Here is a 16,337-nt window from a genome sequence, read left to right on the forward strand (position 1 = left end):
ATTGAATCTCTGGATTGCTTTGGGTAGTATAGGCATTTTCACAATATTGATTCTTCCAATCCAAGAACATGGTATATCTCTCCATCTGTTTGTATCAGCTTTACTTTCTTTCATCAGTGTCTTATAGTTTTCTGCATACAGGTCTTTTGTCTCCTTAGGTAGGTTTATTCCTAGGTATTTTATTCTTTTTGTTGCACAAATGGGAGTGTTTCCTTAACTTCTCTCTCAGATTTTTCATCATTAGTGTATAGGAATGCAAGAGGTTTCTGGGCATTAATTTTGTATCCTGCAACTTTACCAAATTCATTGATTAGCAGTTTTCTGCTGGCATCTTTAGGATTCTCTATGTATAGTATCATCTCAACTGCAAACAGTTACAGTTTTACTTCTTCTTTTCCAATTTGTACTCTTTTTACTTCTTTTTCTTCTCTGATTACCATGGCTGGGACTTCCAAAAACTATGTTGAATAACAGTGGTGAGAGTGGTCATCCTTGTCTTTTTCCTGATCTTAGAGGAAATGCTTTCAGGTTTTCACCATTGAGAATGATGTTTGCTGTGGGTTTGTCATATATGGCCTTTATTATGTTGAAGTAGGTTCCCTCTATGCCCACTTTCAGGAGACTTTTTATCATAAATGGGTGTTGAATTTTGTCAAAAGCTTTTTTTGCATCTATTCAGATGATCATATGGTTTTTATTCTTCAATTTGTTAATATGGTGTATCACATTGATTGATTTGTGTATATTGAAGAATCCTTGCATCCCTGGGATAAATCCCACTTGATCATGGTGTATGATCCTTTTAATGTGCTGTTACACTCTGTTTGCTAGTATTTTGTTGAGGATTTCTGCATCAATATTCATCAGTGATATTGGTCTGTAATTTTCTTTCTTTGTAGTATCTTTCTCTGGTTTTGGTATCAGGGTGATGGTCGCCTCATAGAATGAGTTTGGGAGTGTTCCTTCCTCTGCAATTGTTTGGAAGAGTTTGAGAAGAATAGGTGTTAGCTCTCCTCTAAATTTTTGATAGAATTCGCCTGTGAAGCCATCTGGTCCTGGAATTTGTTGGAAGATTTTTAATCACAGTTTCAATTTCATTACATGTGATTGGTCTGTTCATATTTCCTATTTCTTTCTGGTTCAGTCTTGGAAGGTTATACCTTTCTAAGAATTTGTCCATTTCTTCCAGGCTGTCCATTTTACTGGCATAGAGTTGCTTGTAGTAGTCCCCTAAGATGCTTGGTATTTCTGCGGTGTCTGTTGTAACTCCTCCTTTTTCACTTCTAATTTTATTGATTTGAGTCCTCTCCCTCTTTTTCTTGATGAGTCTGGCTAATGGTTTATCAATTTTATCTTCTCAAAGAACTGGCTTTTACTTCTATAGATCTTTGCTACTGTTTTGTTTCTATTTCATTTATTGCTGCTCTGATCTTTATGATTTCCTTCCTTCTACTAACTTTGGGTTTTGTTTGTTCTTCTTCCTCTAGTTCCTTTACATGTAAGGTTAGATTGTTTATTGGAGATTTTGCTTGTTGCTTGAGGTAAGCGTCTATTGCTATATACTTCCCTGTTAGAACTGCTTTTGCTGCATACGATAGGTTTTGGATTGTCGTGTTTTCGTTGTCCTTTGTCTCTAGGTATTTCCTGATTTCCTCTTTGATTTTTTCAGTGATCTCTTGGTTGTTCAGTAGCGTATTGTTTAGCCTCCATGTGTTTGTGTTTTTTACGTCTTTTTCGCTGTAATTGATTTCTAATCTCATAGCATTGTGATCAGAAAAGATGCTTGGTATGAGTCCAATTTTCTTAAATTTACTGAGGCTTGATTTGTGACCCAAGATATGATCTATCATGCAGAATGTTCCGTGTGCACTTGAGAAGAAAGTGTAATCTGCTGTTTTTGGATGGAATGTCCTACAAATATCAATTAAGTCTAACTGGTCTATTGTGTCACTTAAAGCTGTGTTTCCTTATTTATGTTCTGTTTGGAAAATCGGTCCATTGGTGTAAGTGAGGTGTTAAAGTCCCCCACTATTATTGTGTTACTGTCGATTTCCTCTTTTATAGCTGTTAGCAGTTGCCTTATGTATTGAGGTGCTCCTATGTTGGGTGTATATATATTTAAAATTGTTATATCTTCTTCTTGATTGATCCCTTGATCATTATGTAGTGTCCTTCCTTGTCTCTTGTAACATTCTTTATTTTAAAGTCTATTTTATCTGATATGAGTATTGCAACTCCAGCTTTCTTTTGATTTCCATTTGCACAGAGTATCTTTTTCCATCCCCTCACTTTCAGTCTGCATGTGTCCCTAGGTCTGAAGTGGGTCTCTTGTAGACAGCATATATATGGGTCTTGTTTTTGTATCCATTCAGCAAGCCTGTGTCTTTTGATTGGAGCATTTAATCCATTCACGTTTAAGGTAATTATCGATATGTATGTTCCTGTTACCATTTTCTTAATTGTTTTGGGAGGTAATTATCTATATGTATGTTCCTGTTACCATTTTCTTAATTGTTTTGGGTTTGTTTTTGTAGGTCCTTTTCTTCTCTTGTGTTTCCCGCCTAGAGAAGTTTCTTTAGCATTTGCTGTCAAGCTGGTTTGGTGGTACTGAATTCTCTTAGCTTTTGCTTGTCTGTAAAGCTTTTGATTTCTCCATCAAATCTGATAGAGATGCTTGCTGGGTAGAGTAATCTTGGGTGTAATTTCTTACCTTTCATCACTTTAAATATGTCATGCCACTCCCTTCTGGCTTGTAGAGTTTCTGCTGAGAAATCAGCTGTTAACCTTATAGGAGTTCCCTTGTATGTTATTTGTCATTTTTCCCTTGCTGCTTTCAATAATTCTTCTTTGTCTTTAATTTTTGTCAATTTGATTACTGTGTGTTTGGCATGTTTCTCCTTGGGTTTATCCTGCCTGGGACTCTCTGCACTTCCTGGACTTGGGTGGCTATTTCCTTGTCCATGTTAGGGAAGTTTTCAACTATAATCTCTCTCTTCAAATATTTTCTCAGGTCCTCTCTCTCCTCTCCTTCTGGGACCCCTTTAATGTGAATGTTGGTGCATTTAATGGTGTCCCAGAGGTCCCTTAGGCTGTCTTCATTTCTTTTCATTCTTTTTTCTTCATTCTGTTCCACAATAGTGAATTCCACCGTTCTGTCTTCCAGGTCTTTTATCTGTTCTTCTGCCTCAGCTATTCTACTATTGATTCCTTCTAGTGTATTTTCATTTCAGTTATTGTATTGTTCATCTCTGTTTGTTTGTTCTTTAATTCCTCTAGGTCTTTGTTAAACATTTCTTGCATCTTCTCCGTCTTGGCCTCCATTCTTTTTCCAAGGTCCTGGATCATCTTCACTATCATTATTCTGAATTCTTTTTCTGGAAGGTTGCCTATCTCCACTTCATTTAGTTGTTTTTCTGGGGTTTTATCTTGTTTCTTCATCTGGTACATAGCCCTCTGCCTTTTCATCTTGTCTTTCTGTGAATGTGGTTTTTGTTCCACAGGCTGTAGGACTGTAGTTCTGCCTGCTTCTGCCCTCTGATGGATGAGGCTATCTAAGAGGCTTGTGCAGGTTTCCTGACGGGAGGGACTGGTGGTGGTAGAGCTGGGTGTTGCTCTGGTGGGCAGAGCTCAGTAAAACTTTAATCTGCTTGTCTGCTGATGGGTGGGGCTAGGTTCCTTCCCTGTTGGTTCTTTGGCCTGATGCGACCCAACACTGGAGCCTACCCGGCTCTTTGGTGGGGTAATGGTGGACTGTGGGAGGGCTCACGCCAAGGAGTACTTCCCAGAACTATTGCTGCCAGTGTCCTTGTCCTCCTGGTGAGCCACAGCCACCCCCCACCTCTGCAGGAGACCCTCCAACACTAGCAGGTAGGTCTGGTTCAGTTTCCTGTGGGGTTACTGCTCCTTCTCCAGGTCCTAATGTGCACACTACGTTGTGTGTGCCCTCCAAGAATGGAGTCTCTGTTTCCCCTGTCCTGTTGAAGTCCTGCAATCAAATCCCGCTAGCCTTCAAAATCTGATTCTCTAGGAATTCCTCCTCCCGTTGCCGGACCCCCAGGCTGGGAAGCCTGACGTGGGGCTCAGAACCTTCACTCCAGTGAGTGGACTTCTGTGGTATAAGTGTTTTCCAGTTTGTGAGTCACCCACCCAGCAGTTATGGGATTTGATTTTATTGTGATTGCGCAGCTCCTACCGTCTCATTGTGGCTTCTCCTTTGTCTTTGGATGTGTGGTATCTTTTTTGGTGAGTTCCAGTGTCTTCCTATCGATGACTGTTCAGCAGTTAGTTGTGATTCCCATGCTCTCACAAGAGGGAGTGAGCACACGTCCTTCTACTCCACCATCTTGAACCAATCTTCAGGGAGGTAAGTACTTTTTAAATAACACTGGCTCTTTTGGGTAAAAACAAAACAAAACAAAAAAAAGCTTTGTAGATGCCAATGTGTTGCATGGAAGAAATTATGCTGAAAAGCTGCAAGAAATTAAATCAGATCTGGTCCTCCCCTCTCCTTTCTTCTCTAGTGTACAGGCCATCCCCATCTTTCCCCTTCTCTCCAAATAAAACAAAATCACAACCACATCCACATGCAACTTTTTTTTGGCTAAGTGTTTATGCATAAGCTTACTGATTATGGAGAAGAGGGCTCAAAATACTCTCAGGCAGATATTAGAATTGGACAGAATTAGGATGTCCTTTAATGGAGCCAAAAGGGTGGATCATACCAACAATTTACTTATTACCATAAGTATAGACAAAAGGAAATGAAATAGAACACATAGATTGTAGAAACTATATAAGATGCTGATTAGTGAAAAGGAAGTCGACATCAAGGTCAGCTATCTTTGTGAACTAACTCATTTTATCTCTATGTCCATGTTCTCCTGATTTCTCTAGGGAAAAAAGAAAAAGACACTGTCTTACACAGACAACATACCAGAAAAACTGCTGCTAAGCCATTTTTTGACCCACTCATCTCCTAGAGTACCTTAACAGGCTCCTGACATGCCTACCAAGCATCTGGCTTGAGAAAATCTTAGATTAACAGAAAACAGACTTCACTACACAATCGCAATATATACAAAGAAATAGCTTCCTAAACAAAACATGAAAATTCAGTAAACTTCCACAATGTTCACTGCAGCTCTATTTACAATAGCCAGGACATAGAAGCAACCTAAGTGTCCATCAACAGATGAATGGATAAAGAAGATGTGGCACACATATACAATGGAATATTACTCAGCCATACAAAGAAATGAAATTGAGTTATTTGTAGGGAGGTGGATGGACCTAGAGTCTGTCATACAGAGTGAAGTCAAAAAGTGAAAAACAAGTACTGTGTGCTAACACGTATATATGGAATCTAAAACAACATAAAAATGGTTCTGAAGAACCTAGGGGCAAGACAGGAATAAATATGCAGATGTAGAGAATAGACTTGAGGACATGGGGAGGGGGAAGGGTAAGCTGGGACGAAGTGAGAGAGTGGCATGGACTTATATATACTACCAAATGTAAAATAGATAGCAAATGGGAAGCAGGTGCATAGCACAGGGAGATCAGCTCGGTGCTTTGTGACCACCTAGAGGGGTGGGATAGGGAGGGTGGGAGGGAGACACAAGAGGGGAGAGATATGGGGATATATGTATATATATAGCTGATTCACTTTGTTATAAAGCAGAAACTAACATACCACTGTAAAGCAATTATACTGTAATAAAGATGTTAAAAAAAATTCAATAAACCTTAAAAAGGAGCTTTAGAACTAAACATTGGATCTAAAAGCTAATATGCTCATTATAATAATAGTAACAGAAGTAGCAGTGGCTGCAGTGTTGTGGCAGTGGCAGTAGCAGCTCCTCCCCCATTTACTGAGAGCTTACTCAGTGCCAGGGACGGATGGCTTTACTAATTTCTCATTTAATCATTATTACAACCCTTTGAGTTTGATGACAATGCATAACCATACACCACGCTATCTAGGTTTACCTCTTTCATTACATTTTTCCTTAAAAAAAAAAAGCAAAAAACAAACTTAGATATTAACTTTAAAAAATGGAATGGGGCTTCCCTGGTGGCGCAGTGGTTGAGAGCCTGCCTGCCAATGCAGGGGACACGGGTTCGTGCCCCGGTCCGGGAAGATCCCACAGGCTGTGGAACGGCTATGCCCATGAGCCATGGCCGCTGAGCCTGCGCGTCTGGAGCCTGTGCTCCGCAACGGGAGAGGCCACAACAGTGAGAGGCCCGCGTACCGCAAAAAAAAAAAAAAAAAAAAAAATAGAATGAGATGTTACCTTGAAACATTCTGATTATTTTTAAAATGATGTCTTAAACACACACACACACACACACAAACTCTTTTCAGAGTCACTACAAATGGGCAGAATTTAGTAGATATTACAATTCTAGTAAGGTTCTTAAAATAGCCCTTTGAGGTTGGTATAGTATTTTTTCTGCATTTAAATGGATTAGCTTAGAGTCATTACTGCTCAAATGATACTAATCACTTTAATTCTGATTTAAGGGACATGCAGGGCCAGCCCAGATAAACTGTCATGTCAGCAGCAACCTCAATCTCCCAGGAAAGCCTTTTAGCAATACATATAAATCTTGTCTATGGCTCTAGGGGTATTCCTTCTTATTTACAATGTAGCTAACAGATATTTTATCAGAGCAACTTATAGAAGTAAATTTAAAGAAAAATATCTTTTAAATTTATTTAAGAAAAATAAATATTTAAAGCAAATATCATCAGAAAGTAAAATAAAGAAATCTATACTTTACAAAAATCTGAGTGTTAAAACCTCTTTACAGTTTTGCTCTCTTTTTACGAATACTGGGTACTGTTTTAAAATATTAAATTCACTCTTCAGAGAAAGCCTTAACAATGTTTTTGTGACTACTGTAACAATTCCCATCAAAACACTTTCTTCTCACATCCTTGTATGAATGCCATTTAACTTGTGATATGTAATTTCCAAAATAAATAAATAAATACATACATACATACATTTATACCTGGGCTTATAAACCCATTTTCTTGTAGTTTTAAGTTTGAATAGCTAGATTTCTAGTGTCTCTTGATTATAAAAAATTAGTCAGACAAAAATGCTTAATAAAATCTTTTTAGAGGATATGATTTATTGCAGTTAATCTGATTATTTTTAAAGACACAGCTTCAAGAAAATTAAAGGAAATTTTGATCTGTAGCTGCAGAAAGAAGTATACTTTTTAATTTTGAAGAAAACAATCTTTTGAAGACTTGCAGGGCAGAGTACATAAAGATAACCTACCAACAAACTCAGTACAATATCAAATAATAAACTGCCAATCATAACTAAAATAATATGGGTATGACTGAAAAAAGAACAAGGGTATGTTTCACTTTACACTCTGGTTGTATTTCTATAGTTTTATTTAAGCCATATTGTGGAAAACAGAAGACTATAAATGCTCAAAAGGTAACTTCTACTAAGAACTAGTTTTAAATTATTTGTAAAGCAGACTTAATGCCAAAGTTATTTGCTTGCAGATTTGAAATTTATTTGAATTGTTTAAAATGCCATTTGTGTTCTTATAGAATAAAGTGCCACGAGCAATCAATCTCATGTTAAAGTCAGAGGACTTGTTACTAGAAACCTGATACAAAATAGTAAGAGAACTAGAAAGATGCATTAATACTGCTTCAGCTGTTCTCAGAGAATGATAATTTAAAAAAAAGAATTTATTTATTTATTTGTTTTTTTTTGGCTGCATTGGGTCTTCATTGCTGCGCGTGGGCTTTCTCTAGTTGCTGCGAGTGTGTGCTACTCTTCGTTGCTGTGCACAGTCTTCTCGTTGCAGTGGCTTCTCTTGTTGTGGAGCACGGGCTCTGTGTGCAGGGGCTTCAGTAGTTGTGGCTCTCGGCTCTAGAGCACAGGCTCAGTAGTTGTGACATGTGGGCTCTAGAGCCCAGGCTCAGTAGTTGTGGCTCGTGGGCTCTAGAGTGCAGGCTCAGTAGTTGTGGTGCATGGGCTTAGTTGCTCTGTGGCATGTGGGATCTTCCCAGACCAGGGCTCGAACCCACGTGCCCTGCATTGGCAGGTGGATTCTTAACCACTGTGCCACCAGGGAAGCCCCGAGAATGATAACTTTTAACAGCATTCCATAATAGCTCTAATAGGCAAGTCACAAAAATTGAACTATTTTTTATATATTAATACTTGAGACTGTGGCCCAAATCTTATAATAAGTTTTAAAAATTTAATTCATGTTGCTTAAGATATACTTTTTGGTAAATACTCTTACAATGAAAATAGTGAGATTATTAGTTTAAGTGTAGTAATTAAAATCAGGGTTCAACCCCAAGCTCTTTCACTTATTAGGGTTGAACAATCTTGGAGAAACTGCTTGATTTTTCTATGACTCAGTTTCATCATGTATTGAAAGGGAAAAATAGTACCTACCTCATAAGGTTGGTGTGATGATTAAAAGAAGTTAATCTTTATAAAGCACTTAGCATAATGCCACACACAGTATTCAATAACTGTGTGCTATTATTATCATTCTGGGTTTTATTGTTGAATGCAACAAATGCCAAATTCTCTTCTCTTGTTGGGGCTTAATACAACAAAGTCAAAGAATGAAAATTTCTCATCAGGGCATAGTAATGATTTCTGACCTACCAGCTACCCAGTTTACTGTAATATTTTCACTTTCTTGTGTTTATAACAATTAAAATTAGATGCATAAAAACAATAAGAACTTATTATGTCTTTCACTGAAATATCAGTAGAGGTTACCTACCTGTGTAGCTCTTCTGTTTTGTCTTCAGTTGGACCTACGATTAGTAAACAATGGCGAAGAACAGCTGCCATGACACGAAACTGATGAGAATCACCCTATGGCAAATAAAAGAGAGGTGAGGAAAAATTGGGGATTGAATGAATGCCTTAATGAAGAAGTCCGGTACATTACTACAACCCTGGGAGTCATCCTATGGCCCATCTAACACCCAAAACAGTTATTCTTATGCCATACATAATAGAAGTCAGGATATTCTAGGAAGAATTCCCAAGTATTAACAAAGTATTAACTAAGTGAATTGTCATCATCTCATATGAACAGCTACAGCCACTGCCAGAAATGGCTGAAACCATAAGTTATTGATCTATCCTTCCCCTTATGACATGTCAGGCAAAGAGAAATATGGTCAGCATCCATATATTATTACCTACTCTATTTTACCTGTCCATAAGATTTAATTCAACTAGGGATCTTTTCCATTTCCAGAAAGTCTAGATTCTTTTGTTGGATAGTATGCTGTTCCAGTTTACGAGTCATTATAAAAATTCAAACAGATATAATACTATCAGTATTTTAGAAGCGGGTTGTACATCCTTAATAAAAATGTCTTATCTCTTAACTTTCAAAAACAATGCATTAAAATCTATAATCTATCAACTTCATTTTAATGAATCTTCTTAATCTCCTAGTTCCTCCAAATCTTATTCCTAGTTTCTCCAAAGCGACCAGCAAGTGATGAAAAATAAGCACTCTTGAGTTTAATCTCCCATTTTCCCAATGTTTACTCATTGGTAGTGGTATTAGACACACATAGAGTCAGAGGGAAGGCAAATAATAGGAAATAAGCTGAGCTCTGAATAATCACTTGGTTTACCTCCTAATTTATCATGAGATCTTGGGCCACTACAATTTTTTTAATCATCTGAATCAAGGTTGTACCTTTCTTCTTCCAAATTTTTAGTAATTAAGAAGACATGAAATTAGTGATAATTATCTATTATAATCAGATCCTGGATATGTTATATTTCAGGAAGGTTCCAATTACTTCAAAAGCTATTAAAATTTTTAAAGCTCTGTATATACATAATTGATTTCAAGTCTGTATAAAGTGAAATATATTCACATATTATACATATATAGCCTATATTTATATATATAACTCAGCCCTTCTAGGAAGATGTCTTTTATAAAATCTAACAAACAATAGCACAGTTTCATTACTCATAATGTGGATAACAATATTTTAAAATAACACCATCATGTGTAGATTTGGAAGAGATGAAGGTCTCAGTGGCATAACAGAAAAAGCACTTTACTTAGAGTCAAGAGTCTAGGTTGTGACCTTAGGCAAGTCATATGGCTTCTCTAAGCCAAAGTTTCCCCATATGCATCTCCACAAACATGAGATTGTTAGGGTTGTAAAAGGATTAAAGAAGATGATACACATGAAAATGCTTAGTACTTTCAGTGAAATATTTGAGGGTGAGGGGAAGGATGAGGCAGGAAGGAAACAAAAGGTAAGACTGATAGAGTTGAAATGAGTGATAACGAAATTATTGCGTGTTGGGGAGGGGGACCGGTGGAATGCTAGAGACACTAAGGGTTTGGAACGAACACTGTTCCACTTGCCATCTATCTTCAAATGCCTGAATCAAAATTCTCTAATATGCAAATATACTTTTACATATCCCACATTATATGAACCACACTGAAATGCATGTGAAACTCACCCATTACTTAACTCTTAAAAAGTTCATATTTTCCTTGGTTTTGATAATTAACTAGGAATGCACTTCCTTTTAAACTAGATTTTCCTTTATTTTAAATATCACAATCATTTTCCTCTCATGCTGATGTTGACAAGCCCCTTGCAAAACTCCATTTTGGTCCTTCCACTATTTGCAACTGTAAGTGAAAATCCTACTTCCTTCCATCCCCTTTCCTCCTGTCCCAATTTTCATGACACCAATTCCCCAGTTGTACCCTGTAGGTCTGCCTGTCCTCTTTTACTGTCCACTAAATTCTATTTCTTTACTCAAAACAACTACTGAAGTCCCGGGATTGTGTGCCTCTACTTTTAGTATCAATGACTCCTTTTCATCCTCCAGGTCTCAGAGAAGCCCCTTCTTTGACCACCTTATTTAGGTAGATTCCTTTTTTCATTATCTCTATCATTGTATCTTGCTATGATTTCTTTCAGGAAATCATAATCTGTAATTCCACATTTGTTTACATACTTACATATGCATTGTTTTCTCCATTCATCTAGTACCTTCACAAGTTTTAGAGGGCATGTGTTTAACAAAGTGTTCAATAATTTTTAATGTAAATGAAAAGTAAAACAAACAAAAAAGTGCTCAAATCATAAGTGTACAGCTAGATAAATTTTCACAAAATGAGCACGCCCATACAACCAGCATGAAAACAAAGCAACACCAAGATTGAGAACCCCAGAATTGCCCTCATGACCCCTTCAAATGACAGATCTGCTCTTCAATTGTAATTCTAACATTTAACATCATGGGTTAGTGATTTTTGTTGTCACAAATTTTAAGTGAATGGAATCATAAAATATAGACCCTTCTGTATCTGGTTGTGAGATTCATCCATGTTGTTGTGTACAGGTGCAGTTTGTTCATTTTCACTGCTTGAGAGTGGTGCTATTCAAAGTGCAGTTTGTGGACCACTACTGGTCCACACCCTGTTTGCCACTGATCTGCAAAGTCATGAGTACAGAAGGTACACCTGAACATTTAGAAACTTTTCAAGCAGTCTGACATTGTGTGTAATATTGTATTATACAAGAGTTCCATTCTGACAGCTAAGGAAAGAAATCTGGCCCCTCACACTTAGGTTAGGAAAGCACTGCTGGCCACATAGCACAGGGAGATCAGCTCGGTGCTTTGTGTCCACCTAGAGGGATGGGATAGGGAGGGTGGGAGGGAGACACAAGAGGGAGGAGATATGGGGATATATGTATATGTATAGCTGATTCACTTTGTTATAAAGCGGAAACTAACACACTATTGTAAAGCAATTATACTCCAATAAAGATGTTAAAAAAAAAAGCAAGCACTGCTGAATACAGTGAGTATATTACAATTCACTTATCCATTCTACTCTTGATGGACACTTGGACTATACTGAAGAGTGCTGCTATGAACATACTTTCTTATATGTCATTTGGTATGCTGGGTTGTAGGGCATATACATATGACAGACTTTAGAAGGTACTGCCAAACAGTGTTTCAAAGTGTTTATACCAGCTTACACTCCCACCAGTTGCTCTACAGCTGCGCCAACACTTGGTATTGTCAGCCTTTTAAGTTTGTCATTCTCATGGATGTGCAGAGATTTTATTATGCATTTTTCTGATGACTGATAAAGTTGACCACCTTTTCTTATGTCTACTGGTCATTTGGATAGCTGTTTTATGAAGTGCCTGTTCAAGCCTTTTGCATATTTTTCTATAGGGTTAATTGACATTATTTGTAGGACTTGAATATATTCTAGTAGAGTCCTTTATTGCATATATGTGTTGAAGATATCATCTCCCATTTGGTGGCCTGTTTTTTACTTTCTTCTCTTGATGAACTAATTTTAATTTTAAGACCAATTTGTCAATTTTTCCTTTATGGTTTGATCTTTATTTTGTCCTGTTTTAAAAATCTTTGCCTATTTAAGAAATTTTTGACTTGTTTAAAATAAAGTCATGGGGCTTCCCTGGTGGCGCAGTCGTTGAGAGTCCGCCTGCCAATGCAGGGGACACGGGTTCGTGCCCCAGTCCCGGAAGATACCACATTGCGGTGAAGCGGCTGGGCCTGTGAGCCATGGCTGCTGGGTCTGCGCGTCTGGAACCTGTGTTCCTCAACGGGAGAGGCCACAACAGTGAGAGGCCCGCATACCGAAAAAAAAAAAGTCATGAAGATAATCTTCTGTTTCTTTCCAAAAGCTTTATCATTTTACCTTTTACATTTAAGTCTCTTATCCATCTCAAATTAATTTTTCTGTATGGTAATAAGGTAGGGATTTAAATTCATTTTTAACTGATTAAAAAGCCCACCTTTTCCCCACTGCAATTCAGTGTTACCTGTATCATGAGTCAGTTGACTGTATATGTGTAGGTTTATTTCTAGATTCTTTATTCTATTAGTCTGCCTCAATAAATATTTGTTGAATGAGAGCTATCATTTAAAATGTCTTACTTAACAAAGGTCAGAGTGTACACTATTTCCTACTATTGGTTGTTCTGCTGGGTGACTTTACATAAACAATTTGAACTCTTTGATCTTTAGTGTCCTCATTTGTCAAATGAGATTAATGCTCCTCCTATCTTATACAGATGCTTGAAAGAGTAAATATAATTGCTCTTTTTAAAACAATATACACAGTTTATACAACTGTCATTTACTTCTTCATGAGCTAAGTCGTTTTTTTTTTTTTTTTTTTGCGGTACGTGGGCCTCTCACTGTTGTGGCCTCTCCCGTTGCGGAGCACAGGCTCTGGACGCACAGGCTCAGTGGCCATGGCTCACGGGCCTAGCCGCTCTGCGGCATGTGGGATCTTCCCGGACCGGGACATGAACCCCTGTCCCCTGCATCGGCAGGCGGAGTCAACCACTGCGCCACCAGGGAAGCCCATGAGCTTAGTTTTGATATCTTTAGGGCATCAACAGTCTCTCCTCTGTAATCCTACTATCTCCAAAGGTTGAGAAGGCAAAAAAATCCCTAAGACAGAGGAGGAAGAAAGAGAAAGCAAGCAGGCTTGTTGTGACAGTAGAAATCAAAATGAGATAACACTAAAAGAGAGGTAAAAACTCATGAAACTCTTTGGGATCTCTGTTGGGGAGGAGGGAATCTTTTTATACAGGCTTTGTTTCTTATTCATAGATTCCACTACTGTACTATTGCTTTCTTCTCCTGTGTAACCTGTGGAAGATTTTCACGTTTGTTTGGTAAAGGTATCAATATCCTCATACCTTTTTCATTCAACACTTCAACCAATCTAATCAATGCCTGAGAAAAAAGTCTGAAAGGAGAATACCTCACACCAATGAGTCCTAAACTGGTTTTGTTATCCCAGGGTAGTTCTCACTACTTCAAGAAGGTTTAGGAAACTTGTCCTATGAAAATTCAATTTCAATTCTACACAAAGTGAAACACAAATACACACTCAACCACAAACGTACACATGCACTCTTACTTGGAAATATAGCTATGCATCAGGTAGTATTTCACCCTATGTCTTACCCTTGCCATTTTGCAGTTATTTGTCCTACTAAATTGCGTATGTTCCTTACAGGCAAAGATTAAGTATTCCACCTCCACATCTTTTACATTTAACATGGTGCCAGGCATAAAGTAATAAATGCTTTTTGAATTAACTTACAAAAGGAAATATAAATGTTATAAAATAGTGTGCTGTATCTCCAAAAAGGCTAGAATCTGCTCTCTAAACAACGTTATTAAATGTTTTAGGTTTCTAGAAAAATTAGTAGTTTTGAAAATTTAAAAGGTATCATAAACTTGCCCTCCTCCCTGTCACTTTGGCTATTTCTCTTACATACTTCCACTATACAGATAGCAAACTGTATCACATTTTATTTCTCATAAAACAAATATTCATTGAACACCTACTCTGTGCTAGGTATGTTGCTTAGCAGAAAGACTATGCCAGTGAGGTCAGACATACCCCCAAAGATCAAGAATATATGGCAGACTTCCGGGAAGATGGCAGAAGAGTAAGACGCGGAGATCACCTTCCTCTCCACAGATACACCAGAAATACATCTACGCGTGGAACAACTCCTACAAAACACCTACTGAACGCTGGCAGAAGACCTCAGACCTCCCAAAAGGCAAGGAACCCCCCACGTACCTGGTTAGGGCAAAAGAAAAAACTAAACAGAGACAAAAGGATAGGGACGGGTCCTGCACCAGCGGGAGAGAGCTGTGAAGGAGGAAAAGTGTCCACACACTAGGAAGCCCCTTCGCGGGTGGAGACTTCGGGAGGCGGAGTGGGGGAGCTTGGGAGCCGCGGAGGAGAGCACAGCAACAGGGGTGCGGAGGGCAAAGCGGACAGATTCCAGCGCAGAGGATCGGGCCGACCGGCACTCACCAGCCGAGAGGCTTGTCTGCTCGCCCGCCGGGGCGGGCGGGACTGGGAGCTGAGGCTCCGGCTTTTGTCGGAGCCCCGGGAGAGGACTGAGGTTGGCGGCGTGAACACAGCCTGCAGGGCGTTGGTGCGCCGCGGCTGGCCGGGAGAGAGTCCGGGGAGGGGTCTGGACCTGCCGAAGAGGCAAGAGACTTTTACGTCCCTCTTTGTTTCCTGGTGCACGAGGAGAGGGGATTAAGAACGCTGCTTGAGAGAGCTCCAGGGACGGGCGCGAGCCGCGGCTAAGAGTGCGGAGCCCAGAGACGGACATGGGACGCTAAGGCCGCTGCTGCCGCCGCCAGGAGGCCTGTGTGCGAACACAGGTCACTAGCCACACGCCCTTCCGGGGAGCCTGTGCAGCCCGCCACTGCCAGGGTCCCGGGATCCAGGGACTGCTCCCCGGGAGAGCGCACGGCGCGCCTCAGGCTGCAGCATCACGCCGGCCTCTGCCGCTGCAGGCCCGCCCCGCACTCCGTGACCCTCCCTACCCCCCCGGCCTGGGTGAGCCAGAGCCTCCGAATCAGCGGCTCCTTTAACCTCGTCCTGTCTGAGCAAATAACAGACACCCTCCGGCGACCTACACGCACAGGCGGGGCCAAATCCAAAGCTGAGCCCCTGGGAACTGTCAGAACAAAGAAGAGAAAGGGAAATCTCTCCCAGCAGCCTCAGAAGCAGCGGATTAAAGCTCCACAATCAACTTGATATACCCTGCATCTGTGGAATACCTGAATAGACAACGAATCATCCCAAATTAAGGAGCCCTGTGGATGAAAGGCTCTTGGTGCTGCAGCCAGGACTCAGTGCTGTGCCTCTGAGGTGGGAGAGCCAACTTCAGGACACTGGTCCACAAGAGGCCTCCCAGCTGCACATAATATCAAACAGCAAAAATCTCCGAGAGATCTCCATCTCAACGCCAGCACCCAGCTTCACTCAACGACCAGCAAGCTACAGTGCTGGACATCCTATGCCAAACAACTAGCAAGACAGGAACACAACCCCACCCATTAGCAGAGAGGCTGCCCAAAATCATAATAAGTCTACAGACACCCCAAAACACACCACCAGACGTGGACCTGCCCACCAGAAAGACAAGATCCAGCCTCATACACCAGAACACAGGCACTAGTACCCTCCACCAGGAAGCCTACACAACCCACTGAACCAACCTTAGCCACTGGGGACAGACACAAAAAACAACAGGAACTACGAACCTTCAGCCTGCAAAAAAGGAGACCCCAAACACAGTAAGATAAGCAAAATGAAAAGACAGAAAAACACACAGCAGATGAAGGAGCAAGATAAAAACCCACCAGACCTAACAAATGAAGAGGAAATAGGCAGTCTACCTGAAAAAGAATTCAGAATAATGATAGTAAGGTTGATCCGAAATCTTGGAGATA

General features: G+C 39.8%; 1 protein-coding gene across 9 annotated transcripts in view; it reads right to left on the reverse strand.

Annotated features, from left to right (window-relative positions):
- RIC8B (RIC8 guanine nucleotide exchange factor B) overlaps positions 1 to 16,337 on the reverse strand; it is a 126,893-nt gene that overhangs the window by 58,075 nt on the left and 52,481 nt on the right. For all 9 annotated transcript variants that reach the window (XR_012324212.1, XR_002172873.3, XR_012324210.1 and 6 more), the window contains exon 4: positions 8,785 to 8,879. Coding sequence is in view for 2 of the 9 variants with exons in the window: in XM_019918451.3 (XP_019774010.1) it covers positions 8,785 to 8,879 (95 nt within the window). In the remaining 7 variants the exon portion in view is untranslated. The remainder of the gene's footprint in view (positions 1 to 8,784; positions 8,880 to 16,337) is intronic.

This window comes from Tursiops truncatus, chromosome 11, assembly GCF_011762595.2.
Source record: "Tursiops truncatus isolate mTurTru1 chromosome 11, mTurTru1.mat.Y, whole genome shotgun sequence".
NCBI classification, from domain to species: Eukaryota; Metazoa; Chordata; class Mammalia; order Artiodactyla; family Delphinidae; genus Tursiops; species Tursiops truncatus.